The 27,731-nt window shown below is 36.6% G+C and overlaps 1 protein-coding gene across 7 annotated transcripts in view; it reads right to left on the bottom strand.

Annotated features, from left to right (window-relative positions):
• KIF16B (kinesin family member 16B) overlaps nt 1–27,731 on the bottom strand; it is a 141,409-nt gene that overhangs the window by 54,185 nt on the left and 59,493 nt on the right. For 5 of the 7 annotated variants that reach the window (XM_076335052.1, XM_076335055.1, XM_076335056.1 and 2 more), the window contains exons 13-23: nt 23,143–23,262; nt 22,530–22,581; nt 21,154–21,291; nt 15,699–15,781; nt 15,411–15,499; nt 8,567–8,599; nt 8,159–8,212; nt 5,212–6,567; nt 1,702–1,860; nt 764–869; nt 177–227 (exon numbers count right to left, since the gene is read on the bottom strand). In XM_076335052.1, coding sequence (XP_076191167.1) covers nt 177–227; nt 764–869; nt 1,702–1,860; nt 5,212–6,567; nt 8,159–8,212; nt 8,567–8,599; nt 15,411–15,499; nt 15,699–15,781; nt 21,154–21,291; nt 22,530–22,581; nt 23,143–23,262 — 2,241 coding nt within the window. The remainder of the gene's footprint in view (nt 1–176; nt 228–763; nt 870–1,701; nt 1,861–5,211; nt 6,568–8,158; nt 8,213–8,566; nt 8,600–15,410; nt 15,500–15,698; nt 15,782–21,153; nt 21,292–22,529; nt 22,582–23,142; nt 23,263–27,731) is intronic. The other 2 variants (XM_076335053.1, XM_076335051.1) reach the window with 1 other exon arrangement.

Below are 27,731 nucleotides of genomic sequence, written 5' to 3'. Positions count from 1 at the left end.
CCCAATCCGAAAAAATCACTTTAATTCCAGCTGACAAAATACATTGCTGTCTCTATTAGCCATTAATCTTACCGTGAATTCAAAATTCTAATTATGCAGCTAAACATGAAGAAATTTAATTACAGGGCATGCCATGATTTAAGACAACCATTTCATTCTGACAAATTATGACCTACCTCATACTTCAGCTTGCGTTGAACAGTGCCATTATTAAGCCTCTCATTATCCTAAGAACAAAAAAAAGTACAGGTGGTTATTAAAAAGAGCGCCTTTCTTGTATAAGTTCATTTTAAAGTATTTATAGGAAGATACATTCTGTTTAATAGCCAACAATAACTATTTTTTAATCAATATTTATTAAACCACTGGCTTAGAAGTCAATCAACCCAGTCTTTGGATGAATTAGATCACCAGTTTTTAAATGAGCATTTGTTTACAAGTATAACCAATTACCGTTCTTCTGGATGGAATTTTAACAATGTATTTTACAGACATAAAATGAAGATTTTTATTTTATCTGCAAGCTTCCTATTGCCATTTACACACTCTTCCCTGCAAAAAAATGGAATACAACATAAAACAGCCACCAGGAAAAAAAGATGAGCAAAATCTAAAACTGATATCCCTGATTTACTGTTTACTTTTTTGGTAAATTGAAATTAAGTAAACATAGGAGAACATGACAATTATTGAACAACAAAACTAAATCAGCGGTTACACATGGTGCATCGAAGGTCAGGATTTCCTACCCATCTCTGCTCACCTTTAAACCTTCTGTAGACCAGGACAGGCTAACATCATTATCCTCAGCTTTATGATGAATGTTCTGGAGCCTTCTCTGCACTTCTTGCTCAATAAAGGCATTTATCCTTCAAGATACCGAAAAGTTAAAAAAGTATACTCTTAGATAAAAATCAAGACAGGCTAAAGGGCTCTTTGAAACGCTTATAAACTCTAAGTACTGCACAACCCTTAATTGGCAGGCTTAATGTTAGACCAGTTTTATCCCTCCTTAAGGAACATGGACTTTGGAGCAAGTGTTCATTTAACAGGCAAAGGTTAACAATTTGTTATCACAATTAGACAATTTAATGGACCACAGGTTAAGCCACTGCTATGCATACAGCTCTACATACAAGTGGCACTGAGGGTAAGAGAGATGAAGAATAAATAGAAGGCTGGGGTTGCATCTTTAGTTACTTAATGGTTTGCTTTTATCACTTCTGCAGTATTGGCAACTTGGACTAACAAAGGTTTGGTCTTCAAACAGAAGGAATGTTCCAAGAGTTGATACTAACAACTGCATGTGTAAGTGTAAAAAGAACAAAGAGGAAATAGATTTTAAGTGATACCAGACAGCTGACCTATTAAAAAAGGCTTCAGACAATTTCATTTACTTTGTTGCTGTAAACACAGCTTTGTTACTGTGTAACTGTAAACACAAAAACAATTTAAAGACATTTAAGCCTACAGTTTCACAAACCTCTATTTTAAAACAAACTGCACAGGAGCAACAGATTAGCCGGTTGGTTATTTAAAGTAAAATACAGCAAATTAATTTTATTTCCAGACTAGTCTTTAAGTACAATTACAGTATTTAATTACAATCCAACCCTAGCGGAACGATCTTTCAAAATATTTCTTTTCTAAAGCTATTCTTTGCATTCACATAAAAATACTGCAGAAATGCAGGGTACCTACCTATCGTCAACTAGCGGAGCAGCAGGTGGCTGTGGCTTTGTTGGGCTGGCAGGGGAGGTGGTATGGGAGAGTCTCTCTTCTAATGTTCCATGATTTCCTTTCTGACCACCATCACCCTCGTATATTTTTTGCTTCAGCTGCTGAATTTCCTGGTCCAGGCTATAAAGAGATCATAAAATGTAATTCACTTTGTTTTATTAGAGTTGGTTCCCACAGTTCTTATGGGAAGTACTGTACTTACACTGGGATACATGTATGGGAGATTGTAGGTATTAGTATTTATGAAGACATAAAAATCGTAATTTTTCTTTAAGTATATTTAGATAGGAAAACAGAGACAGCTCAAAAACGAATTACAACAGCAGTATTAAGTTAAATAAAACAACTTCAATAACTTCCAATGCAAAAGGTATCTAACTCAGCACATTAAATATTCATTCATATCACTTAATCTATTAGGATCACTTGAATAAACTTGAAAAAACAAAGACAACCTAAAACAATGATGTGGCAAAACATATCTATAAGAAAATCTTCAAATTGTGTACTATACATATAAATCTTATTTTCCAGTTATTCCTTCTGTCTGTACATATATTTTTGAGAATTTACTTACAAAATAAAACATCTAGTATTTATTTCATATATACCTAATAAATCATCTTTTGAAATGGAAACCTCCTCACTTTCTTTAACAAATAAATTTCATACCAGCCAGATTTATGCACAGAATAGAATATATAAAATTGGATACCATATTTTTGACTGAAAATGCCTGAGGCATCTAGTATAAAATAAGAAGCACTTCTTGCAATATTTATCACTTAGTCAAATTAAACTATATTATAACAAAGTAATCTGCAGAACACACTTTTCACTGGTAATGTAGCTGAGATTAGGTTAGTAACACAGTAATAACCTTCCCCATTTCCATTACAACTTTTGTCTCTAAAGGCAATTGTTTTTCTAGAGGTTACTTGAAAATTAAAGAATAAAAGAAAACAAGTTCCTGCAAAAGCAGGGAGAACTACGCAAAGTTAGGATTCTACCACTTAACCTACAATTGCATATATCTGAATTGAAGTACAACGCTACAACTACTTTATTCCATCCTGGAGGTTAAAACAGAAAATTAAAGAGATGACAAATGCTGAGGCTTAGGCTGGAGTAAAGCAGGCTGAATTGTCACTTCATTTTTAGGGTACTTTTTGCAGCACTGCCAGAAGCCATCTGTTTCTTTTGATTAGCAGCAAAACAATCTTGCATCCTGAGGGAAAGTGGATGGGAGATGGCTGATGGATATAGGAGCGTGTTTGCATCCATGGATAATCAATTTAACCACAAAAATCAGAATTACATTAAAGGAACAAAGCTTATCTCTTGATCTGTAAACATCCTACTATCAAAAGATTTCACTTCCTATAGCTACAAACTTATCCAGCCGTGTGATGCATCCACCAGTAAGTACACTAAACTGCACCTTGCCACTTGTGAGCAATACATCCCGTTGTCGCAAAGATGACTCTAAAGTTGCTTTATGTTCATTCTATTGCCACAAACCTCTGCCAGTAAAGACAAAATGTACATGCATTATTCCAGGATAAGTTAACTTCAAATTATGGTTTTAGGGGTCATCCCTGTGGGTCAAAAAATTTGAGCTAACATATTATTCACACTGGAAAAAAACATTTTATCCGGTTACGATGGACTTACGCTCACAGAGCATTTCAAATGAATATTGCATTTAAACATTTTCAGAGAGGTAACACTGATCTGAACCAGAGCACATCATCACATAATGGTATCTAAACAATAAGAAACATATACAATTCATATGCTTACTATAGCGCCCAAGATACTGTGTACTGTGAAGTGTAAACTCAAACACAAGAGCAATAAGTAGCCCGAAACATACTGTCATGCATCTTAAGATTTTCTTCTGCCTCAACATTCATAAAAACATTCTGAATTATTCAGGCTCCTGGGCCACTGACTGCAAGACTTCACAGTTTTATTCAGTTTGTGCAAGAGGTCTTTAAAGTAAACAAGGGCCAGGGGGGCGGGAAGAGACCTTTTCACTTCTTGGTGTCTTTTCCAAACCTCAGCCTTGTAGCTGACAACATATTTTTTTCACTTATCGCACAACCCAGCAATCTCTCGAGGGCTAACTAAGCTGTCTATTTTTGTGGAACCTACACAACAAACAGTTGTTTATAGCTGACTTTAGTCAAGCCAGATGCTTAGTGTAGAAAACAAGATGTTATGTTCAAGACAATTATGAAAAATAATGGCAATATCCACAACAAAATGGTAAGTCAGTATTGAAAATGCTTAAGTAAAATCCACACAATGTAGGTCTAAATGTTGAAAAATTGACCTCTACACAGGGTATAGAAAGGAACTAGTCTCTTCTGATAATGGTTTAAAAGGAAAAAGATACAGAAGAGCTCTTCAGTTTGGCTATAGGCAAGTTTCTTTTTTTAGGTGTTTTTTCTAATCGAGCATCTGTTTGAAGGGCTTATGAAAGAAGAGTCAGATAATTAGTGGAATATTAAAAAACCAAATGACAAATGCTACCTCAAGAAAAAACACTTCATTGTTCCACCAATAATCACAGGTTTTAAAGCTCTAGCATTAGAAAATCAGACAACACATTTAAAAATGGCAATTCTGCCCTTTTTCCATACTGCATGGATTAAATGCATTAATCCCAGTGGATTTTTGCTCAGGCCAAAAATAAAACAAAAGATTTCTTCCTCTTCTTCCACATAGAAAGATCCTTCCTTACCTGAATCACTTTTCTCTGAGCCTCCCATACTTAGGCTGAATGTTATGCTGCCAGATATCATGTATATAACTGATGACATTGCTTCTGTACCTAAAAGGGTTTGTCATCACATAGGGCTGTATTAAAGCCTCCGTATATTTTCCAATAAGTTTAAAAACCACCATCGAATTCTACACGGATATATGGCTAGTCTATTTTATTTAACCCTGAAACCAGTGACAAAAAATTAAACATTACACCTGTTTACTTTGAATACCAGAAGTGTTCAGTACATCATCAGTTGAGAGAGACAGTTGGCAGTCTACTGTAACTATCAGTCTCCAAATCTTGAACAAACGTCTAGCTTGTTACTAATAAACAAAATGTTATACATTAATATTTTAAGAGAAAATAGTTGTTAGATGGTACATGTTTTTGTAAGGGCAGAACATAAGGTTGGCTGAGCTTTCTAAATAGCTAAAACTATTTAAGTACTGTGATGGCTAATGCAAATACTATCCTGCTCAGGATGGGGTAAGTATCCGAACACAGCAGAAATTATTGAGCGAGCAAGAATCCTTTAAAAAGCAATACAGAGTTTCAGTTCTGGGTAAACTACTTCAACTCATCAAGAAACTCAAATACTGGGACACAGAACAAGTCACTCTCTCAACATCGAAGGTATAAAATGATTCACTTTTTGTGGATATGCCCTAGTAAATGGAAGCTACCACACCACTTACCGTTCTCGGTCTTGTTCGAGGGCTTTCTGCTCAGCTTCTAGACTAGCCTGCAAACCTGCCTGTTCACTGCAGCTGTTGTTCAAGGTGGCAAGCTTTTGTTTCTGCTCTTCAATTTCAAAGTCTATCGTCGAACGACGTTGCAAAGCAGAGTGCCTCCTTTCTAACTTAGCAACAGCTTGCTCCAGTGCCTCTCTCTGCTGTTTTTCCCTTGATTCAAGGATTTCTTTTTCCTTTTTCCGAACCTTTTCTTCCTGACGAGCTACATTGGCTGTGAATTCAAAGGTTTCTTGAAGCTGCTGCAGCTGATTTGTGCTAGCTCTATACTGGGCAAGCTGCTCTTCTTTTTCTTCTATTTCTTTCTCTATTTGATAGAGAGTATTATCTAACCCTAACAAGCCCCTGTCGAGGGCTTCAGAAGCTCTTTGTTTTTCTTCCAGCAGAGCTGGCAAATGATTACTCTTCAGGTACTCAAGCTGGCGTACTTTAGATTGGAGCCTGTACTCTGCTGGCTTTATCTTGTCAACTTCTTCAGCCTTGAGTACGGCATCCACAAAGTTTTCATCATCTCTCTTGAGATTTAAATGTTCTTCATGTGCAAATTTTAAGTGTTCCAGAGCTCTTTTTTCATCTGCTATTTCCTTCTCTAGGCGATCCATTTGTTGAACTAAATCTTTTGCCAAAATAGTCAACTGTTCCAATTGTTTCTTTTTAAACCCTATGAAATCATGCTGTGCTTTTTCTAACTCTTCATGGTTTTCATCACCTTCAGATCGGGCTTCCTTGACTTTCAAAAGAGATTCTCTAATATCTTCAAGATCTCTTTTCTCTTCTTCAACTCTTTGTACATCCCCTCTTTTCAGGAGCTCTATCATGACCTGTTTCTCTCGAAGCTGTTCTTCTAGATGAGCCACCAGCATCACCTGCTCCCTTTCTTGTTCTTCAAGTCTCTTTTTTTCTGATTCCAGCTTAATATACTGTTCATCTTTATCCTTTTTAAGTTTTTCTAGTTCACGGAAAATCTGCATTTTCTCTGCTTTTTCATTATGATTAAGTTCTTGTAGTCGCTGCAACTCCTCTTTGACCCGGACAAAAATTTCTTCCTGCTGCTTTTTCTTTTGAAGCTCTATCTCCTGTTGTTCCCGTAATCTCTCTTCTTCAAATTTTTCTTTTTCAGCCAGCAAATCCTTTAACCTGCTCTCAATGTGAACACTCCTCCGTTTCAGACTCTCTTCCTGTTTTCGAATTTGCAGCTGTACTATTTCTGTCTCTTTGCGCTGTGACTCTACTTCTTGCTGCATTCTTACAAGTTCTGCTTTGTCAGATCTTTGTTTTTCTTCCATCTCTTCTATTTGTTTCCTACAGTAAAACATTTGCATGCAATATTTAAAACTTTTCTTTTTTTCCAAAAGACAACATACCCCTTAGAAGTTAAAAAGGTTTGGACAAGGATTTTGCAGTATATATAATGGTTTCCTTTTTTTTTAAATAGTTTTGTTTTGCCACAGGTTAAGATCTTACATTGCTTGGAACTGACTCAATGCATGAGACAAATGGTAGAGAGATTCATATAGTCTATTTCAACATAAAAAGTTGTGGATATATGAAGTTATAGGAAGACATGTTACATAGCGCTTCTGTTAGTAGAAAATTAGATTGTATTAGTTCTGTCAAATCCAATAAAAATATTGATAGAACACATCCATGCACACAGTAAAGAGTAAATATATATTTTTTATATATGCACACTTTCTCATATACACAAACTTGTATAGAAGGACTTCATTAGAAATTTGCCTCACCAAATTTAAGCCAACAGATGAATTAAAACAATCGTCTTCTCTTTAGGTGAACCCAGCTGAATTATTGATAAACAGGAGTATAAGATTAGGAACAGACATATTTGAAATAGAAATTACTTTAAGACAAATTATTATGTCTTGTGCAACCTCTCTTTTAAAGGTTCTAGTGCATTCCAAATGAGGACAGTCTGAGACTTGAAGGTCACCATTATCCCCATAATACAAAGCCTGAATACATGTAGAGACAACCTGCAAGTCGGTTGGTTATTTTGTGAGAAGTTAAAGTCAGGTAAATTAAAGCACAAGCAAAGCAACTTCAGCACAATCTGAATTCAACATAACAAAGAGGGTATCTGTAACAAAGTATCAGTGATTCTGTTGCATCATTTTCTGAATAACATCTTCTAATGCTTCGAAGTTTCAGGGTTTTTCTAAGTTTACTTAATTTAGTCCAACTATATAAACAGCTCTTTCAAAATGGAGCGAGCAGTCTAAAGCTGAGATGGCAGAAAGTGTCTTTCAGCTTACGAATCTAATCAATGCTGTGATCTGCAACAAGGTGAGAGCTATTACTTCTAAAAATCTTAGCAGGTATGATGAGCCAGAACAGTTAGCTCAGTTTGCCAGCTGACAACAATACTTTCTTCTGTACTTCAATCCGATTTCGAAATAATGTTCTGGTAAGTATGATTGTGCCCATACCAGCACTACAGTTTTATTGAAGAGAAGCAGAGTTTATAACATTTTTCCAATCAAGATTCAATCCAAAGGCAACTAAACCATAAAAAAGATCTGAATAAAAAAAAAAAAATGTAATTTGCCATCTTTTAAAATACCACCATGAAAGCTAAGAGCGAGAGTAATATATTACATTTGTATAGTGCACCCTCCTCATACCTTTGTCTTTGGTATTTTCTTTGCTAAAGAGCACAGTTAGCTACAGTTCAGCTTGTCTATCTGTTACTAATCAATAAGAATGAACAGCTCAAGAAAATAACCAAAATATTCATAGAAGACAAAACAAAATAAAATTATTTATATCAGAATCCTCTGCTTGCTGCGTAACACCGTGATTCCAAATTAATGATTTAAATGAGTCTACAAGATGTATATATACACACACCCGTAAAGACCACAGAGAATGTTACCTTTTACTTTCCAATTTTTCAAGCTCCTCTCGTTGCTGTCTCTCAAATTCTAGCCTGATTAAAAAAAAAAAAACACCACAGTAAAAAGGTTATTATTTCCTAAGTATCACAAAAAATAGGAAGACGATGCAATTCAGTGTCTGTTTAGAAGATTATAACAATAGTACAAATCAAGAGTTTTATAAAAACTACTTTCTACAATAACAGAAAATATTTCCTTCATTAGGGTTACAAATTAGATATCATGCTGTCTGACATGAGTACAAAGAAAAGTAAAATAATTTCTGAAGGGAAAAAAAACTATTTAAAAAGTAAAGTTAAACAAGACACATAAATGATTAGCATAGCCTCTGCAAGTTAACTACATGCGGACATGGCAACCAATACATAGAAATTGAATTTCTCTACCTTAGACAGATCGGTCCTTTTACAGGGAAAAGACTGCCATGGGAGGCAGGGGGAAACAGAGCGATCAATTAAGAAAGGAATTGATAGGAAAAAACGTATTAGCGGTACAGAATATTTTAAAGTCCACAACAGTTTGTTTTATTAGAGGTTAAATTGGTTAGATTCATAGAACATTTGTCACATTACAACTCAAAAGTAAAATTTAAATAATTTTTCTTTCTAAACACATTTTTCAAATGCCAATGATAGTTAAATAGATGCTCCTCTTCCTATGGTTTATTAACTTGGCCACTTCTGAGAAGGGAAAGACTTATGAAACTACACTACGGCATGCTTGTAGTTCTTCCTTTTCCTCCCAAGAAAAAGAAAAAAACCTCAAACATTACTACGATAAAATCAGTGGAATTGGAAAACCTCAAATTCCTGCAAAGTGCAACATTCAAGCACAGAACACAATTCAAACCCATTTATCCAAACTGTTTTGAGATTTTAATGTATTTAGTTCAATAAGGTTCTGAAAAATTATGGGAGAGTATTTTATGTCATTAATATCAGCTCTTATTACAGTTGTACAGAAGTCTTTCTCTTAATTTCCTTTGAAAGATTTATGGTTTGTTAAGGAAATTTTTCAAAATAAGTATTAAAAAAAAGCATAGAGAACCTATACATGGACTGAAATATTCAACCAAATACACAAATATCCAGTTATTTCAGGCCTGCTACAGCTTAAGAGTTTGCAGCTTAGTGAGACAGTCCATAAACCCTGAAAAAATGCAAGACTGCGCCACAAGTTAGCTTCAAGTATTTGACGAACTGCAGTTTAAGATGTCATGACCACAATTATGTAGACAGGTTTTTTTTAAAAATAAGGTATTTTTAATATTTCTTTCTAAAAAGCATACAAATGCCTACAACATAAAGGAAAATTGCCCTTGGAAACATGCAAAAAATACACCAATAATCTAATGTTTATAAGTAATTTAAATGAACTTTGATTCCTACATGTTCAAGAAGCATCTTTCTAACCGCTGCAATACTGGAGAAAGGCTAGTTTAACACCACTTTTCCCTTTTTCTCACAAATTCATTTTAAAAAATACCTTCTACAATGCCCAAGAGATTAGCAAATGTAGATTTTTATACACAACTCCAGACATCTGGAGCCTTCATGTAAATGTCTCACCAAGAGCCCCTTCACATTTGCATTATGACTGTCTACGATGGGCACTTCTGGGCACTATCTCAACATTACAGCACAAGGAGAGATGACAACAACTTAATATTTTTAATTTTATCATAATTTCTGTAGCAGCAATGCAAAATCCACGAAGTTATGCAAAGAGAACAAAAAGCAATCTTAAGGGACCTTCAGAAAGCAAAAGCTTAATTTAATGGTTACCATGCACTTTATTTCCTCCCCCCCCCTTTATTTTTTTTTTTTTTAAGCTATACCTCAAAAGCCCTCGCTTTGGCTATGGCCTACCTCTGGAATTCATAGCAGTTAGTTATCACTTCTTACCAAGGGCTTGGCTGACAAAGGCCACTATATTCATGATGACTTCAGTCTAAAATAATATAGACCCCAGGGAATATAGCTCGGGTCTGTGGAAATGCAGATGTCCATTGGGCACTGTCAGATGTAGACCATCTTTGCTTAGACAGCTGGCAAAGAGGATTTACAAGTATTCCCATGCTTGGTTAAGCCATAATGAAGTAAAACGTTTTAGATCAGTTAACATAATGTGCAAAACCCAGAGCAAAAAATCTTTTGATATTTTGACTGTCCTATAAAACACATAATTTGGCAAACATATTTTATATACACATAAAAATGGTAACTAGCTTTTGATTGAGATCTGATACACAGAAAATGAGCCATCATAGCAATCAGTTTGTTATAAAAACAGGTCAGTGGTGAAAACACTGCGATTTTCTCTGAGGAAGTACCTCTAATACTTTCAACACTGGTGTCACGACAATCAGTTTTCCCTTACACTGAAATGAAGCTAGTGGTGCTCAAAAGGTTGTTCAGGAAGGAGGAATGGACTATGCAGAAGTGGTTCCTTCTTCAGTGAAAATGGCTATTTCCCAAAGCCAAATATGGGTCATCATCAACACCCCAATCAACAGCTTCCAAACACTACACCTAGCTGTCTTAAACATGCACGTTTAATGCATTTTAGACAAGTAAATACTCCTATGAAGAGAAGGGCTAACGCAGCCCGGTGTTTTGCTGCTACGTAGATTCAGTGGTACCTAAGAAGGCCTGAGCTCCACTGAAGGCTATCCTACCACGGGGTTATTCACAGTGCCTCTATTCTCTACCAAAGGTGCTCAACACTGCAGCCTTTATTTCTGCAGGGGTAATAATGATGCCTGTCTTCCTTAGCTAGCTGCCTATTTTCTCAATATATTTAGGAATTCACCACTTTTGAGACCATTACCTCAGCAGTATCTGCTTCAAACTGGTTATGAGTTCAAAGTTATTTCAGGACAGGAGAGAATCTGGGGAGGCAGGACAGGCTGTCAATGATTGCAGAAACCTGGTTTCTTTAAGAAGCTAGTAAAAAAAAATCTCAGCATCGCCAAAAAAAAAAAAATCACTGGCTATAACAAATCACTGCCAGTTTTACAAAGCACAGATGCAAGACTGATGTTTTCCAGTTTAGTCTATCCATAATAAAAATCTTTTTCACATAACCTCTACTCCCTTTATTAATGTGAGCACTACTGTGAATAGAAAAAAGAAAATATCAGCGTGAAATTAAAAAGAAAGAAACATACAGATATTAACGACTAGAATCCACTCTTTCTTCTTTTGTGGATCTACCACAAAGGAACTTAATCTGATCAGTGTTGAATTATATAGTCACCATTTTCCTGGAAAACGTGGCATATCTAGTGATAAGAGCAGTGTAGATAAGGTGCAGAGAAAGGAAGTCAGTTCTACTAGCACAGTACTACAATAGCTTAATTTACACAGCACAAAAATGCGATCTGGTACTACATCTATTAGGAAAGACTGAGTACTGGCAGGACTACAAAGATGTTACAATGCTGCTCAGTAGCCCAATTTATGAGATTAATTTTAAAAAAACAAAACAAAAAACCCCACGCTAAATCCATGACAAGACCAAGGTTTCTCATGAGTGGTTTTAGAGTTACAGTATAATGTAGCTTACAAAAGGTCGACAAATGAAAACTTCAGCATAAATCTATGTGCAAAATTCTATTTTATCCAAAGCTTATTATCTGAAGCAGCGTTGCATGACACCAGATTAAAGACAAAGACTGGGAACAAGCAGAACAAAGAATTTTGCATGTTAAGCCAAAATTATATGCAACTATCTCCACATACAGGAAATCAGCAGCCAAACAAAAAACCACCCACACGCACCCCAAAAGCCACACAAAGACCACCCATCTGAAAACACAATTAAAGATAACACTGAATTTCACATGGGAAAGATACAGATACAGTAAGCAAGAGCCATCATTTATCTGCTTTCACAACAACTGAAGGTAATACCCCACAGGCTCTTCTGCCATTGATCGCTAAAGATGCTAGATCTTACAACTGTTTATTGCAACCTATAGAAATTGCAAATTTAGCGGCCAGCCTTTAGGTTATCAATACTGAAACTGGAAGAAAAAGCGGTCTTGAAAGTGCTAAATTAACAACAGGCAGAATGCTAGTCAGCTACAGAAGTCGCACAAAGAAAAAAAACAGAGAGCCAGCTACTGAATCTAGATCTACACTGCTGGTGGGCAGTATACCATTATGTTATGAGAAACTGATACTACAATCTATTGTAATAAAGGGTCATACCAAAGGACCACGTCCCACATTGTTCCTGATTAAAAAAAAATCCAAACCATATTTAGTGTAGGATATTCTTTTCCAGCTGCACTTTTCCAGGAAGCAGGATGCTCACGCCCACCTAACGCCTTGGGTTCAATTACCCTGCCTTCGATACCCAGAGATCAGATTTATTGAATGTTTTACCCAGGCTGAACCCAGTCGCCACTCAGAAGAATAACCACTGCAGCACTGTACTCGCTAAGCAGCATTCCTAGCTGGAAGTACAGAGCTCAAGCATTCTGCAAGCCGTTTAACTCTTTACAAATACAATGCCATTGGCTTTGAATTATTACTAAGACCTAAATGTTTGGGGCCTGCTTTATTCAAAACGTATTCTTTTCTTTAACTTGCATTTACCCCAGCCACCTGTTTCCCTTAAAGTAACACTTTCTGCAGAATCTTTGGGACAAGCTCATCACATGATCAGAAAAACCCCAGTGCTGTCACAAAGGAGGAGATGGAAAGAAAACAGTGTTAGCATCAATGTAAATAAATTTAAAATTGTCATGGAACCTCAGCCTAAGCTGAAAAGCTGCTGTTGCCAAATTGCTGTCCATAAAGATGCATCAATTATGGAAGATGCTTTCTTCTACTGATTTGTAAGACCAGGGCTCAGTTAAACTGTAGTGCAAACTTCAGAGCCTACCTTCTCTTTACAGCAGTCATAAAAGCAGTAAAAACAATCATATTTGAGTTTTTTTTTGTTTTGGTGTTTTGGTTTTGGTTTTGTGGGTTTTTTTTTAAATCGCTGATCTATTAGGACAACACCCGCCTCTGCACTGCATGGGCAATGTGTATTATTAGGTGTGGCATCTATTGTTTTAAACACAGTCAAAGCATCTAAAGATAGGGTTAAGAGTTTAAATTATGAATATGCAACCATGAGCTTCCTTGCTTAGAAAAACATACATACATAACAGTGACTACGGAACAACCTCAGATAGGTTTTATTGCTCACAAACAAGTGACAGTCACGCAGACCTGCATTCCTCCTGTAACGTGAGCCTTCAGCGCGACCCTTTCTTGTGTTTACAAATTAAGCAGGACAAAATATCTATTCCTGCAAGCCAGTTCACAAAGATTAACTGAATGCAGACTAGCAGGAGAATGTCAATAATTAACCCTCTGCTCATAGCTTATAGTCTAATAAAACACAGGCATGAAAATGTTCAGGAATAGGAAGAATATTTCACCTAATCTTATCCTCAATTTCAACAGCAACAGCGCTCTCATAATCACACCCAAGAAAGGAAAATAAAAGAAGTGTTAAATGGGAAAAAAACATGGTAATGTTTCTAAAAATTGCTGCATACACTGATAACTTAATTATATTATTCATACTGTTTGATTTCCAGGAAAGCAAGGCAAGATGTTTGAAGAACTGATAAGGAAAAAAGAAGCTATATTACACACAATATATTAGGGGAAAAAGAAGAATTTGCTGCAGTCTACTCCACCATAGAGACAATTAAGTAACACTCGAGACTTCCCCCCGCCCCCCCAATAAGGGTCACAGGAACAATTCTCTCTGTAAGACACGATTTGGCATTATCTGAAGACAGTATGAACTCCTTGGGCAGGGAATCATTCTTAAGCCTACCTTCAACTGGGCCTTGCCCATGCCATTATATTTTGCTGCAAATCTGAAAGACTAAAAGCGAGGCAATGCTGAAACAATCTGTCCTGCTCTATGCTGACTGCAAAGTCAAGGTCAGTACTGTGCAGTATAATGCAATTATTCATAACAGTATTGTAACAGAGTAACATTATTAGTTGGGGAAAAGCCCACGGTAGCTGATCAATAATCAGAGATAACAAAGGGCAGCCAGAAACTTTCCCCAGCCCACAGAAAATATAATACTAGCAACTGTCACTAGAAGTTTTCAGATCAAACTATCTGAAAAGCTAAAGAAATAGAAAAATATACATATACTTTTTTGACCTTCTCTTTCATCTCTGAAAAAAGATGTAATTTATGAGCAACCAGCTCACTATCTTGAGATCTCTGTAGGTAGCTCAGTAGCAAAAGAGTAACAGTCACATTTGAAGCAGTGTTATTACATATATTCACTGTATTTAAGACATTGTTTTACTTGAAGTTATTATTACCTGTCCAATCTTCCCAAGTTCTAATGGATAAAGAGCAACCCCACAGTAAAACTCGGGGATAAAGCTGCACTATCCACGCCTGTAATTCAATTTACGGCCAATTTTTCAAAAGCACATAGCTGGTTAAAGTACCTCAATCTCACACTCAATTCAAAACACAGGCACTAGCTATTGAAAAAAAAGTTAGAACAAAACACCATCAATTCTCTGTAAGTCATTTTAAGAACACTGGTAAAAACATTAAAAACAGCTTCTTTACAATAAGCAGTCTATGTCATTGTAACGGTATAATAAAACTGTTTTCCACACTCCAACTCGGCCACCTACTAGGAGGTATATAGGTGAGAACATAAGACATTCATTTTCCAGCCTTTTTATGCTTGTATTGGTATTATATGAATTCGAAAACCCTTAATTTTCAGTTTACAATAACTGTTTTTCCTGAGAAAAAAGCAACTTGCAATTCTGAAGAAAGCATAAACATAAAATTTGCCACGTCATTATTGTGCTAACTGTCTTGGTTATAATGCAAATATTGTCTCCCAGACTCCAGGTACTACAACTTTCTTTGTATTAGATCTATCAGTGTGGCTGTTTGCTGGTGCAGTTAATCTTCTTGCATTTAAGTAGAGAAATCCCAAGTTTTAAGCAGGATGGAAAGTTCCTCAGTGTCCCTTCACCTCATTTTCTAGCATGGACTAGTTCACATAACATTTCTGAAAAGTTCCGGCTTCATTCAGCAGTCCATTATTTAACAAGCATATACTATTAACCTGAGAACAAAATATTTTCTATTACTGCCATTTGGAACATTCAAACCACTAAAATGAAGAACGGTTGCAACTTTAATAACCGCATTCTAGAATATACTCACCCTGGATTATAAAGCATAACCGCTGACAGGTTCTCACAAGATTTTGAAAGATCTGTCATAGACAAGCTGAAGGAAGATAGCAGTCCACTCTAACAACAGACCATAAAATAAATGTATTAGACAAACACCGATGTGCTTACAGACTCTTACTTTGTTTCACTTGATGAACTATTAACTAATGTATGTGAAGCAAATAAAAAAAGTACTCTACAACAATCGAGGTATGTCTATATTAACAAGAAAACTGTGAAAAGGTTTAAGTTTCTCCAAACACTGATTTAATCTCACCTTTCTTTTTTCCCTTAGCTTAGCAGCTTCTTTGGGGTGGTTAAAGCGAAACATATTGGTTCTTCCAAGTAATATAACAGCACCTGAACAGAAAAAACACACACCATTCACTGGCAACATACTGTACCTGAAAATGCCAAGTAATTTTTCAGATACACAATATGTAAGCAAAGACTTCCATTAACGAAGAACAAAACGAAAATGCATTTTGACAATTCAAGTGTGTAACGATGCATAGTCACAGCTACATTAACTGATATATAGTTTATTCCTTCCTCTTCCTACTTAAAAAAAAACCCATACACGTGTTCACGCACACAAAGCTCAATCACGTTCATGTAGTTCAGTTAAAGAATAAATATAGGTAGAGGAAGCAGTGGAAGCAACTGTCCCGGTTTGATCTATACTCTATACTCTTCAACAGTGCTACTTTGGAAGCCACCAGTAGGTACCAGATACAACGGGAACGTCCATAAATGTGACTAAGAACAAACTTGTCCATCCTCTACTGATTGCAGTCAGGTTTCAATCCACCTACACTGAAAACTCCATATCTCCATAATTTGTACTCTCACTTACCTCCTTCTTCTCTTAGTGGAACAATACTGAATTTTATCGTCACTCAAAATGGGATTATTAGACTTTGATACCCAATAGCTATTTTCTGAGGGAAGAACCTTGAATAATTCATATTGCTCAATGCACATCCATATTTAATCAGTTAAGGTACAGGTCACAAATAATGAGATTCTGGGCAATTCTTATCATATTTTAAAGACAACGGCACCAAGATTAATACTTTCCTACTAAGAAGTATATTGTCAGTGATGTCTCGCTACTATCATAACATGGAAGTCTTCCAAGTTAACCACCACAGAATCAAGCATTTATCTGTCGGTCGGTATGAGGCGTTTTTAAAAAGAAAAAGGACTCCATTACACTCACAGTATGAAAAAACTGCACTTAGATTGTTCACCACAAACAAATTCTCCCCATCCGAGAATGAAATGCTGTCCTTAATAAGGAACGCTCTTCTTAAAATTTGCTTAATTAGGAATATCAACCCAAATAAGGTCATCCAGTCTTGGCAAATAAACGGCAAAAAGGACTATAGTCACAACATTGCTTCTTGCTGTCTACACAACACCTCAATTTTGAACCATATGAACAGCTTATCTCAGTCTAATCTTAAAAAGAATTACCTTTCATTAATCTGTACGTAGGTTTGTATCACAAAGTCATTTTGATACCACCTCTAATTTATACGATGACCTTTCCTTCAAGAAGTGTGCACTGGGCACACTTTTTAGGCAAGCATATTAAAAGGGATCCCTGATGGTCATGACTGCTGTAGTGAAAGGGCTAAAAGTGTTTTTAGTCTACCACTCTTCATATGCTCACAGTTGCCCCAAACATTTATCTGTTCCACTCTTGCTGACTGCCTGGAGGGGGATTTTGTAACAGTGAGGACTTCAATGAAATTCCTTCAGTTACTTTCAAATGAAGATAAAAAATAATTATAAAAAATTAATAATTTTAATAATAATAAAAATAAAATAATTATAAAAAATAATTAAAATAATAACATTTTTGACCATTTTACTGCGTGGAAGCAACTTCAATCAATTAAAATTTCAGAATGAATACAGTTATAGATATGTGCTCCTAACTTCATGAATTTAAAAGAAAACAGGAGAGAGAGGCTTAACAGCAAGCACATGACAGTCAAACCCAGATGACAGATCATATGAACGACTCCTAGGTTTCTCTTCTAGTACTTCTCTGAATCCTATGATCATTTTTGTATTATTCTATTATTAAGGAAAAACTCTACAATCTTAATTCCCACTTGACAGAAATTAGATAAGCATCAACATCAAAGCCTTTTTAGGGAAAAAAAGTCTGGACAAAATGGTACAGTCATATTTCCTAAGCACCAGGTTCGATTGTCCGCTGTTGTACAATGCAGCTCTCCATCAGAATGCAAGTATGCAAAGTGCAGCGTAAATGTCGTCATGGAAACATAACTGGATTTGCTATGGGGTTTGCGTTCCATTTATGTACTGTAAGCAACATCTCTTATTCTCCTTGAATGTTAAATGGCAAAGAAAAAAGGCTTGTCAAATACATTGATAGTGCTAACAACAACAACAACAACAACAACAACAACAACAACTAAGCAAAAAAGTCTTTATCATTTGTGAAGCTCTGATCTCGCAATTTAACTCGTTGACTCCAACACATAAGTGACCAGAGAGCATGGGGGGGAAATACACACATATATATATACACACACACACACATATATATATATATGAAGAATGCCTGTTGAATATCATCAAGCATCTCTGATCTACACAGAGCAATCTTTTGGAACTATGCAGACAAATGTATCGATAATTAAGATCTTACCAACTTCTAAAAGTCCCTTTTTTATTTTTAAAAGGTTTTTTTTATTAACAAACTATAAAAAAAACCAAGCAGTGGGAGGTTACGTTAACTACAGAATAGTTGGCAGTTTGACCTGAAAACTTGGTTTAAGTTGAGGATAAATTTAGAATCATAGAATCATTTAGGTTGGAAAAGACCTCTAAGATCATCAAGTCCAACCATTAACCTAGCACTGCCAAGTCCACCACTAAACCATGTCCCTAAGTACCACATCACATCTACACGTCTTTTAAATACCTGCAGGGATGGTGACTCAGCAGCTTCCCTGGGCAGCCTGTTCCAATGTTTCACCACTCTTTCAGTAAAGACATTTTTCCTCACGTCCAATCTAAACCTCCCCTGGCGCAACTTGAGGCCATTTCCTCTCGTCCTATCGCTTGTTACTTCGGAGAAAAGACCGACACCCACCTCGCTACAACCTCCTTTCAGGGAGTTGTAGAGAGCAATGAGGTCTCCCCTCAGCCTCCTTTCCTCCAGGCTAAACAACCCCAGTTCCCTCAGCCGCTCCTCATACGACTTGTGCTCCAGACCCTTCACCAGCCTCGTTGCCCTTCTCTGGACACGCTCCAGCACCTCGATGTCTTTCTTGTAGTGAGGGGCCCAAAACTGAACACAGTATTCGAGGTGCAGCCTCACCAGGGCCGAGTACAGGGGCACGATCACTTCCCTACTCCTGCTGGCCACACTATTTCTGATACAGGCCAGGATGCCATTGGCCTTCTTGGCCGCCTGGGCACACAGCCGGCTCATGTTCAGCTGGCTGTCGACCAACACCCCCAGGTCCTTTTCCAACAGGCATCTTTCCAGCTGCTCTTCCCCAAGCCTGTAGTGCTGCATGGGGTTGTTGTGGCCGAAGTGCAGGACCCGGCACTTGGCCTTGTTGAACCTCATACAATTGGCCTGGGCCCATCGATCCAGCCTGTCCAGGTCCCTCTGCAGAGCCTTCCTACCCTCGAGCAGATCAACACTCCCGCCCAGCTTGGTGCTGTCTGCAAACTGACTGAGGGTGCGCTCGATCTCCTCATCCAGATCATTGATAAAGATATTAAATAGAACTGGCCCAAATGCTGAGCCCTGGGGAACACCACTTGTAACTGGCCACCAGCTGGATTCAACTCCATTCACCACAACTCTCTGGGAGTTTAAGATAAAGGACAAATTCTAATTGTCAATATTAATTCAATTACCTCTAGAAACCCTGCCATCTGTTCTCAAGAATAAAAAAATAGTCGTAAATTACATTTACACAAAAAGGCCACATTAGCCAGAATTCACAAATGCTGGAAGTAATCTGTAGAAGGAAGTGGTAATTAATTAATATGCCTTTTTTTTTAAACTCCATGACAGTCTAAAAACTTAACACATTTTCAAATGAACAGTTATTAACGATGAACGGAAACATTTAAATATATCAGCAGTTAATCAGCGTTACCTAAAGCGGATATTTAAGGAGGCTGGCACTTCATGCTGTGAGACTAAACGCTAACATAGCTAGAATACACGGATTGTACATGAGTTGTTAAACTAGTTATTTCATCAGCTTTGCCCACCTGATGTCATAGCGGCCATTTTTCTGTCACACTCAGTCTGGTTACACAGGCTAAAGGTCAGCTTATGCAGTGGGGTTTTTTTTCCCCACAATTTAGTATCTCAAAGCAACCCTTTCACCTTCTTTTGAGTTGCAAATTTCTTTAGACAGACAGAAATTCGTGAGGAAAAAAAAAGTTCATGTTTCCACTGTTCACAGTATAAAAATCAAGTTGTTACATACACCTGGAAGAGGGAAATAGCATCCATACTCCTACTTTCTTCTGAGGTACATCAGACCTTTACTGCCTTTGAAATGCAGTAGGATAAAGTAAAGATGAGTCATTGCAACTACAATTCTTATTGTTTACAGTGTCATTTGCCATTAGTGTCAGCGTTTCTATTGCTAACAATTTATCGATGGGATTTATCCAAATATAAAGCAAAGGGGGCTGGGCTTTCTTTTTCTTGCCCCAGTATCTGTAACAGAAACAAGTGTATACATCTCATTTTGCATGAAGAAAGACACTTTACAAAATCAACATCCTGTCTCTCCACCAAAACTCCTTACTTTCTGAAAGCAGACTTCTGAAACACTTGTTTGAGTTCAGAACAGATGCAAGACTTTCCTTGTTCAACACTGCATTCTTCCTTTGTTAGAATAAGCTTACTCTGAAAGCTTCTTTCCAGGAATGTAAAGTGACATTGCTTTTCAGCAGCTGAGCTGTGTCACAGCCTCGCTCCTACACAGGTCTTCAGCTCATTGCTAAATGGGAAGATATTCTGGGTGCTCCTGGAAGATAAAACAACCCGAAGCTCTGCTGCAGCACTCACCAGCTTACTTGTTAGCCAGTCTTTTCCAGGCCAACACAATACACCTTTGTTCCCAGCTGTCCCAGCTGCTTTTTCATTTCCAGATTTTGAAGCTTCTATATTAAAATTATAATTCTCTAAACTTCCTCCATAAGTTTTAGCCTCCCTCTTTTTGTCATTTCCCTACAGCTGCAGTGAACAGATACTCCAGCTGAATCTCCTGCTACACTAGAGGACTTGGCAATTGTGTTAAGTAGGACCGGCCTGAAGCTCGGGGAGGGGTGGGGAGGTGTCTCTGACATTATTTAGTCCTATAGAGACCAATATTCTTTTTCTTAGTATCACAGCAACCTAAGCAATCTGGCATGGAGTTCACTTTATGTATAAACTTTGAACGAAATCAAATGGTAACTATCAATTCATACTCAAGATTATGAAGTGACTTAAATTAGTAAAGAATTCTCTTTCTTTTCACCACATGGTAATTCTTTGACAGAACAAAACCTCCATGGCTCTCCTGATCATTTTCGGCTGCAGATGAGAAGAAATGGAATTAAAACTAATTAAACAATAACCCCTTTATATACACACAGATTTTTTTCAGTGCTGTTGCCAGAAAGAAACAAAGATGATGTATCAAAAATGACATTACGCTGGGTAATACCTTGGTTTAGGTGTGTGGCCTCTGTAATCTGAATACCATTCACAGAACACTGTGCTCCATTCAGTGGTATTAGATTCACAGTACCGTTGAGATTTTCAAAGATGCAATGCTCACTTTCCAAATCAAGGCCATGAAGAACTAAATACAAAGAAATAAAATAACATAATTAGTCTCTTAACAACCAGTAACATTAGCATGCTGATATTAATTTATTAAGAACATATTGCACTACATATTTGAGGGTATCTTTTCTCTTTATTCTGGAGAACATTTTTTTCCTTCCTTCATCACATCCTGCATACCTTAAATGTCAATGCTGTTTATTGTTTTATTATAGTGGAAAGAGAAGTGTGTTGGGTTGCTTGGGTTTTTTTGGTGTAATGTCCTTTCCTCCTATGTTTTAGCACCAGATTAGTAAATGCTTCTTTCCTTCTGATAGCAAACAGGAAAGTAGAATTTACATATTTGTAGAGACAAGGGGTTTTTGACCCATTTCTGGGAAATAACAAAGCTTCTTGACCTTAAAGCAACCATGCTTAAATCTGAAAAGACAAGATATAATCCGTAATTGTAGACTAACAAGGATGGCTGAAATAAGGTTCTTATGTTCTATTATATTCAGGCCTTTTATCAATCAGTTATGCTACTTTCTGTCTCTTCTTCAACTAATGTATGATTATCTCTGCCTGTATTGTTTAATGCCACAAAGCAATGCAAGTTCGCTAGTTTCATGAAATTTACATAGAAATTTTAATCCAGGCACCTTTTGACCCACAAAAATATACCAGACTAAGTTATTTGAGACTCAGTCTCTCACCTGAGAATTAAAGGATGCAGTTTATTTAATGAAACTGCCTTCAAGCAACATACGTGACAGGGCAGTCCAGGTCTGGCAGTCAGTTGCTTTGATAAGAAGTGAGTAAGAAAATCAGTACAAGAAGCCTACCTCCTTTTTAACAACTTCCAGAATTTTCTTCAACTCAAAAGTGCAAAGACTGCTTTAGGTATAACAATATAACAATACTGTCATTATGCAAAGATTAAGAGAATGGCTGTGTAGTAATTGTGACAGGTGCTGTATTAAAAAGGATGGTATTTTTACAGGATGCTATTTCAAGAGAAGCAAGAAATAAATTAGTAACAAGTATATGAATATGAATAAAATTTAAGCCCACAAGCTATTCTAGAAGTCATGCTCTCTGAAGCAAATCCCATGTAATTCAGCTCAAATTTTCTAAAAATTAAAATATGCAAGAACATACAGACAACCAACTGAAAAAGGAAAAAAAATTATGAAGCTTTGTTCACATATTGGGATGTTAGAAGAATAAAAACAACTGAAGAAAGAATGTAAAAAAAAATGCCAGATTCCATACCAATATCCTGTTCTGTCACAGCATCTTCTCTGCCAACATACGTTTGGCCCTCCTAATTAAGAGAGAAACGCACGTTATTTTCAGCTGAAATCCCCCTCCTCCCCCACAAAGATATAGGTTATCGTTCCACTTTCTCAGAGTAACCTGAACAAAATGTAAGTTTAAACACACATAAAAAAAATCAGGTAGCATTTTTAGAATGCTTTCACAGTCATTATTATTAGCAAATTCAAGTTTCAACTGTCCTGTGTAGAACCATCTTTGTAGTCTTGAGGTAATTAATCTAGATTGGGATTTCAAGTCAAGCTTTAGAATGAGATGAATGAAAAAAACCAATATACATGGGTAGGAATATTAAACACCTATCTCTGGTTAACCAGTTGACCCTCAGGATCAACCTAAACAGAAAATTAACAGATATTTTAATTGAATTGTTGCAACCTCTTAAGAGGTTTTCTTACTATAGTGGAGAAATGCAATGAGTTTTTCTTACTATGGTAGAGAAATGTAATGAGCACTATATTTAGATAGCAAATTAATACTACAATTTGTCCACTGAAAAAAAAACCTCACAACGCATATAGTGGCCATGGAAACACAGATGTGTATTTACCTTCAAGTGGTACAAGATGATACCAGTACTGAGCAGATCATCATCAATGCCAATGAGATGAGGCAGTTCAGAATCTAACACAACACCTATCCCTTCCTTCCTCAGAGCCAAGGTTTGTTCCTGTAAAGGACAAAAGTCTATTTATTAGGATATGCAAGAAATACCACTCTTCTTTCTTTTTCTAAACCACATTTAATGTAACTTATTCTCTGTAATATCACACACACACAAAAAAAGGGTTTGGTTTTTTTTTTTTTCATGTTTTTTCACATTTTTCAATGCAACCGTTGTATTTCCATTGAGCGTTCCAAGCCTGCCGTTCAGGAAATCTGTGAAGGTGTTATTTGAAAGAAACCAGGCAAACAGCTGAATTATACCAGATAAGGAAGATCAATCAAGAGCATAACAAAGCAATGTTGTCTAAAAGCAAGCTACGTACCACCTTGCATAATGGTAAGGAGAATTTAAAACTCCTCAGAATTCAGTACAGCTAAGGAATAGAAAAATGAAAACTCTTCGGCAATCCTTCAAATAAGTTGAGCCTTGCACAATAAAAACCCCAGACATCTGAAAACTTGGTAAGCCTAAGCAGTTAGACATCATCCAATGCAAGGGAAGCACTGACAACAGTAAATAAATGTAGGAAATATTTGCAGCATATAATTTCAATTCTTCAAAATTCCTTTGGGCAACATTGTACAGCCACCTGTAGGATGAAGCATCATTCAGCAGGACTACAAGTGGGAGACTTCAACCTTGGATAAAATATCCTGTGATGTAGTACTGCTCAGACAGTCTGTGCAATGAATAAGAAATTAATTATGGCTTTGAAATAAGTTTTAGTATTTATAAAGTTTATTTTTCAAGTTGAAACAAAATCCTGTTGGCTTCTAGGCCTAGAATATAATGGCAACAGAGACTGTGAACGTGTACACACACTGCCTTTCAAAATGAATGCATTTTTCTACGTAAAACAGCTAAGCCTTTACGAGCCAAGGAAGACTGATAACCCAGGAAGGAGAGGCAACATCAGCAAGTATCACTTCTGCGTATTATAAGGCGCGCGCTTTTCTCCTGGTGCTAGTAAACACAGAAAATAGGTTTTCTGACAGCAGCGTGACTACTCGTTTTCCAAGTCATCAGTATTCCTTCTCCAGAGCCAACCAAGATACTACACTGTTTGTAAGAAAAAACAGATAGACTGTTATATGTATTTTCCCCAAGTACAGCAACTTGACAAATCTGAAAGAAGGAAACAGATGCAATATCCCATTTCCCTGCACAGCACACATCCATCATCAATACTGTTTAAAATATTCTAAGTATGAATACACCTGGGCAAGGCTAGATAATAACACAACATACGAAAGACACTCCAAAACAAAACCAGGAAATCCCGCTCTTGTCATGGATGAATTAAAAAGTTCTCCAGCATTCAGGAAGAAAGAAAAAAGCTGTGATTCATGTTGCCCTGCAGCTCTCTGACATTCAAAATGCACCCAGCTATTCCTTGATGTTATAAATGTGTCACCTCATAAAACCAAAAAATACAGCTTAAATCATCATTCGAGTGAAAAAGTAATTTCAGTCAAAAATACCTATCGCATATTAAATATTTATTGAGTGGCATCTACAGTTATACATAATTTATAATGTTCCCATATGACGTGAATGTTGAAGACTTAAAACACTGAGGACCGGTAGCCACTTACACAACTGCTGGCACCTTTGGCCCAATAGAACTGATAAAATATTAAGAGCTGAACATTTTTTCCCCAGCATAACAAAGCATTTGCCAACATCCCTGACTGAGGAAAAAATAGACATCCCAGGAGGCAAAGAAATTATCACTGGGTGAGAAAAATATCTCACAAACAATTAAGAAGAGAAAAATGATTCTTCATTTTCCAGTCTTTTAATATTTAACACATTTTTACTATATTCAGAAATAAAGCATGTATAATTGTGATTTAAAATAGATGCGTTGCTTGTTTGTTCAGATCTAAAATTAAAGAACAAATTAATTGAGTTTCTCAACCCTTATTTTGTAAATTACTACCATTCACACACAGAATGCATCCTGTTGATGGAAGCATTATAATAAATGCAGCAGACAGTAGCTGCTATTAACTATTTTTTTTTTCTTTAATACTTGCTGTAAATTAGCTTTTCTCTTCGGATACAATTTACTAAAAATCCTGAATCTTAATCAGATATCTGGAGTAACTGCTAAACTTTAATCGTCTAGCTTAAAATTCAATTCCAGATTCAAAAGCTTCTGCAAAGAAGCCTCCAAATGCCAAACTGTGCCCTTTTGCCCCAAACTAAAATCACAGAAACCTCATTAACAATAGATCTTTATTAGTCTCTTCTCCCACAGTGAGAGAAAGAGAAGAAAAAGGCCAGAAAGAAGTAGCCAAATTGTCCCTCTTTCATCCTCAATGGCATACGAAGGATGTTTCTAAAGGAGGACAGACCTCTCTTGAAATAAATTGAAGGTCTGTAAGCTATTATAAGGCAGAGAAATGATTAGGTTTGAGCCATGATTTGATTCACTTTCATTTGTCCAACACAATTTTAAGAAGCAGTGAATCCATAAGCCAAACGACAAGAGCAGGAAAGGTCACTGTCCCTATTAAAAAACCCACTAATTCAGAAAATTTATGAAAACCTCAAGGTACAGTTTAAGCAAGCTGAATGTGCTGCATGCATCTTAGCTTGAATTATCCTCGAACAGAAAAGTGTACACATACTCCCTCAGTGTTTAAGATGTGTTCCTAAACTGTGGCAAATAAAGCAAGCCAGGTATTATCCACAAAGGAGCACTCCAGTTAATATAAATGGCTACTGTGTGAAGAAAAAAGAAAAAAAAAAAAGGTTTTCTTCTTTAGGAGCCACTAGATCAAGTGCTTATTTGAAGAGTAGAAACTCAGAAAATAATTCTGAGTCAGTACATAAGAAAACACTTTCTTGAGTCAAAGTTAAAATAAAGGGATTATATTGTATATTTAAATGACGGTCTCTTTGAATTCAGCTCTGACTCAGCAGTCAGAAATATCCTGATATAGTAAATTCATTAACACTTCTGTGAGAAATGTAAGAGCTATTGTGAAGTCTCATCCCTTCTGCACTGATGTATTAAGTTTGCTGTATTAACCAATATGGAGGCATCTCCAAGCTCGCAGCTAAGATATGTTCTGATAGTTTAGGAACAAAATCGTTGTGCGAAGTACTTAGTTGAGCCGTAGAGTTAATCTTCATCATACACAACTGCCCATGATAAAGAACACCTCTAAGATACGTAGGATTTTTTTAAATCTATTTCTTTAAATGCACACACAAAAATGGAATCACACAAGTTTACTTCCTTAACCAACAGCATATTGAATTAAATTAAAAAAGCCCAAAAGGCATTTCTAACATTCCTTGACCAATCTACCAGTAGAGTGAAACATATGCTACTACTGGCCTGGCACATATTAAAGAGTACACGTAATTAGTACGCTGCCCTTTTAACGAACAGAACCTCTTGGAGGAGTTTAATTTCTGTTACATTTTCCAATGCAAAAACTCGATTCTTTTATTTAAATATTGAACAGTTAGCTGCTGGCACACAGTCCTGAGAATACACTGCGCAGACACTTAACATTATGTTGGCTAAGTAAATTGTCCAGATGTCTATATTTAAATTATGCAGAAACGCATAATACCAAATTAAAGAAATTATGGGTAAAAATGTGCAACAGCAAAACTCTTTGCATTAATATTTAACCAGACTATACTAGAGCATATTCTTACGCTAACAGGTACTTTGGGTGCATTTGATTTCATTGAAAATATGCTATTATATCCTGAGTTCCCAAAAATGTCTGAAGATACTCAGTGGCCCGGCACTAACATTAAGCCCTCTATAAAAAAAAATATAGATGTAAACTGTACACAAGGGAAATTCTTAACTCTTAATTGGTTTTCCAATAAATATGGGTGAAGCAGCCTCAGCTGGTCACTCCATAATCAAGGTGGGTGAAAAAACCCAGGACTTCACTCACTGAAGTCAGAAATTTATATATTCTCCATCCCAGAATGGCAAAAGATAGATGACTTCAAATTACAGTTCCATCGCAGAGGTTTTGGACAAATCCAGGAAGCTGAGGGTTGTACTACTGAATTACAACAAAAAAAGATATGCCTATACCAGGCCAACCCAGTTCACGTATGAGTGCTCTAAGAGGGCTACACTGCTTGTGTTTCCAGAGTTAACCCTTTCAAAAAAGGGAAAACGAGACATGACTGCAGGGCGGGACCATGATGAATGTGTACAAAACCCGAGCGGAAGAATTCCCAAACAAGCAGCGCTCACTTGCTGTTTCTTATACGAGGAAGCAGAAAAGAAAATTATTTTCTTTTCTCCTAAAAGCAGGAGTTCAAAACCGAAAAGCAACCCCTTGTTAAACTGAGGGACACTGCAGACATCAGTAATTTACACAGATGCAAGAAATGAACCGGAGAAATGGTGAGAAAAGGAAGGAAGGTACTTCTGGACAAAGACACAGGGTATCCATCACCTCTGGTTCCACGGCTTCAAGAAC

Source organism: Aptenodytes patagonicus, chromosome 3, assembly GCF_965638725.1.
Source record: "Aptenodytes patagonicus chromosome 3, bAptPat1.pri.cur, whole genome shotgun sequence".
Lineage (NCBI taxonomy): Eukaryota > Metazoa > Chordata > Aves > Sphenisciformes > Spheniscidae > Aptenodytes > Aptenodytes patagonicus.
Note: the sequence above shows the minus strand (reverse complement) of the source record. Positions and strands in the feature narration are given on the sequence as shown.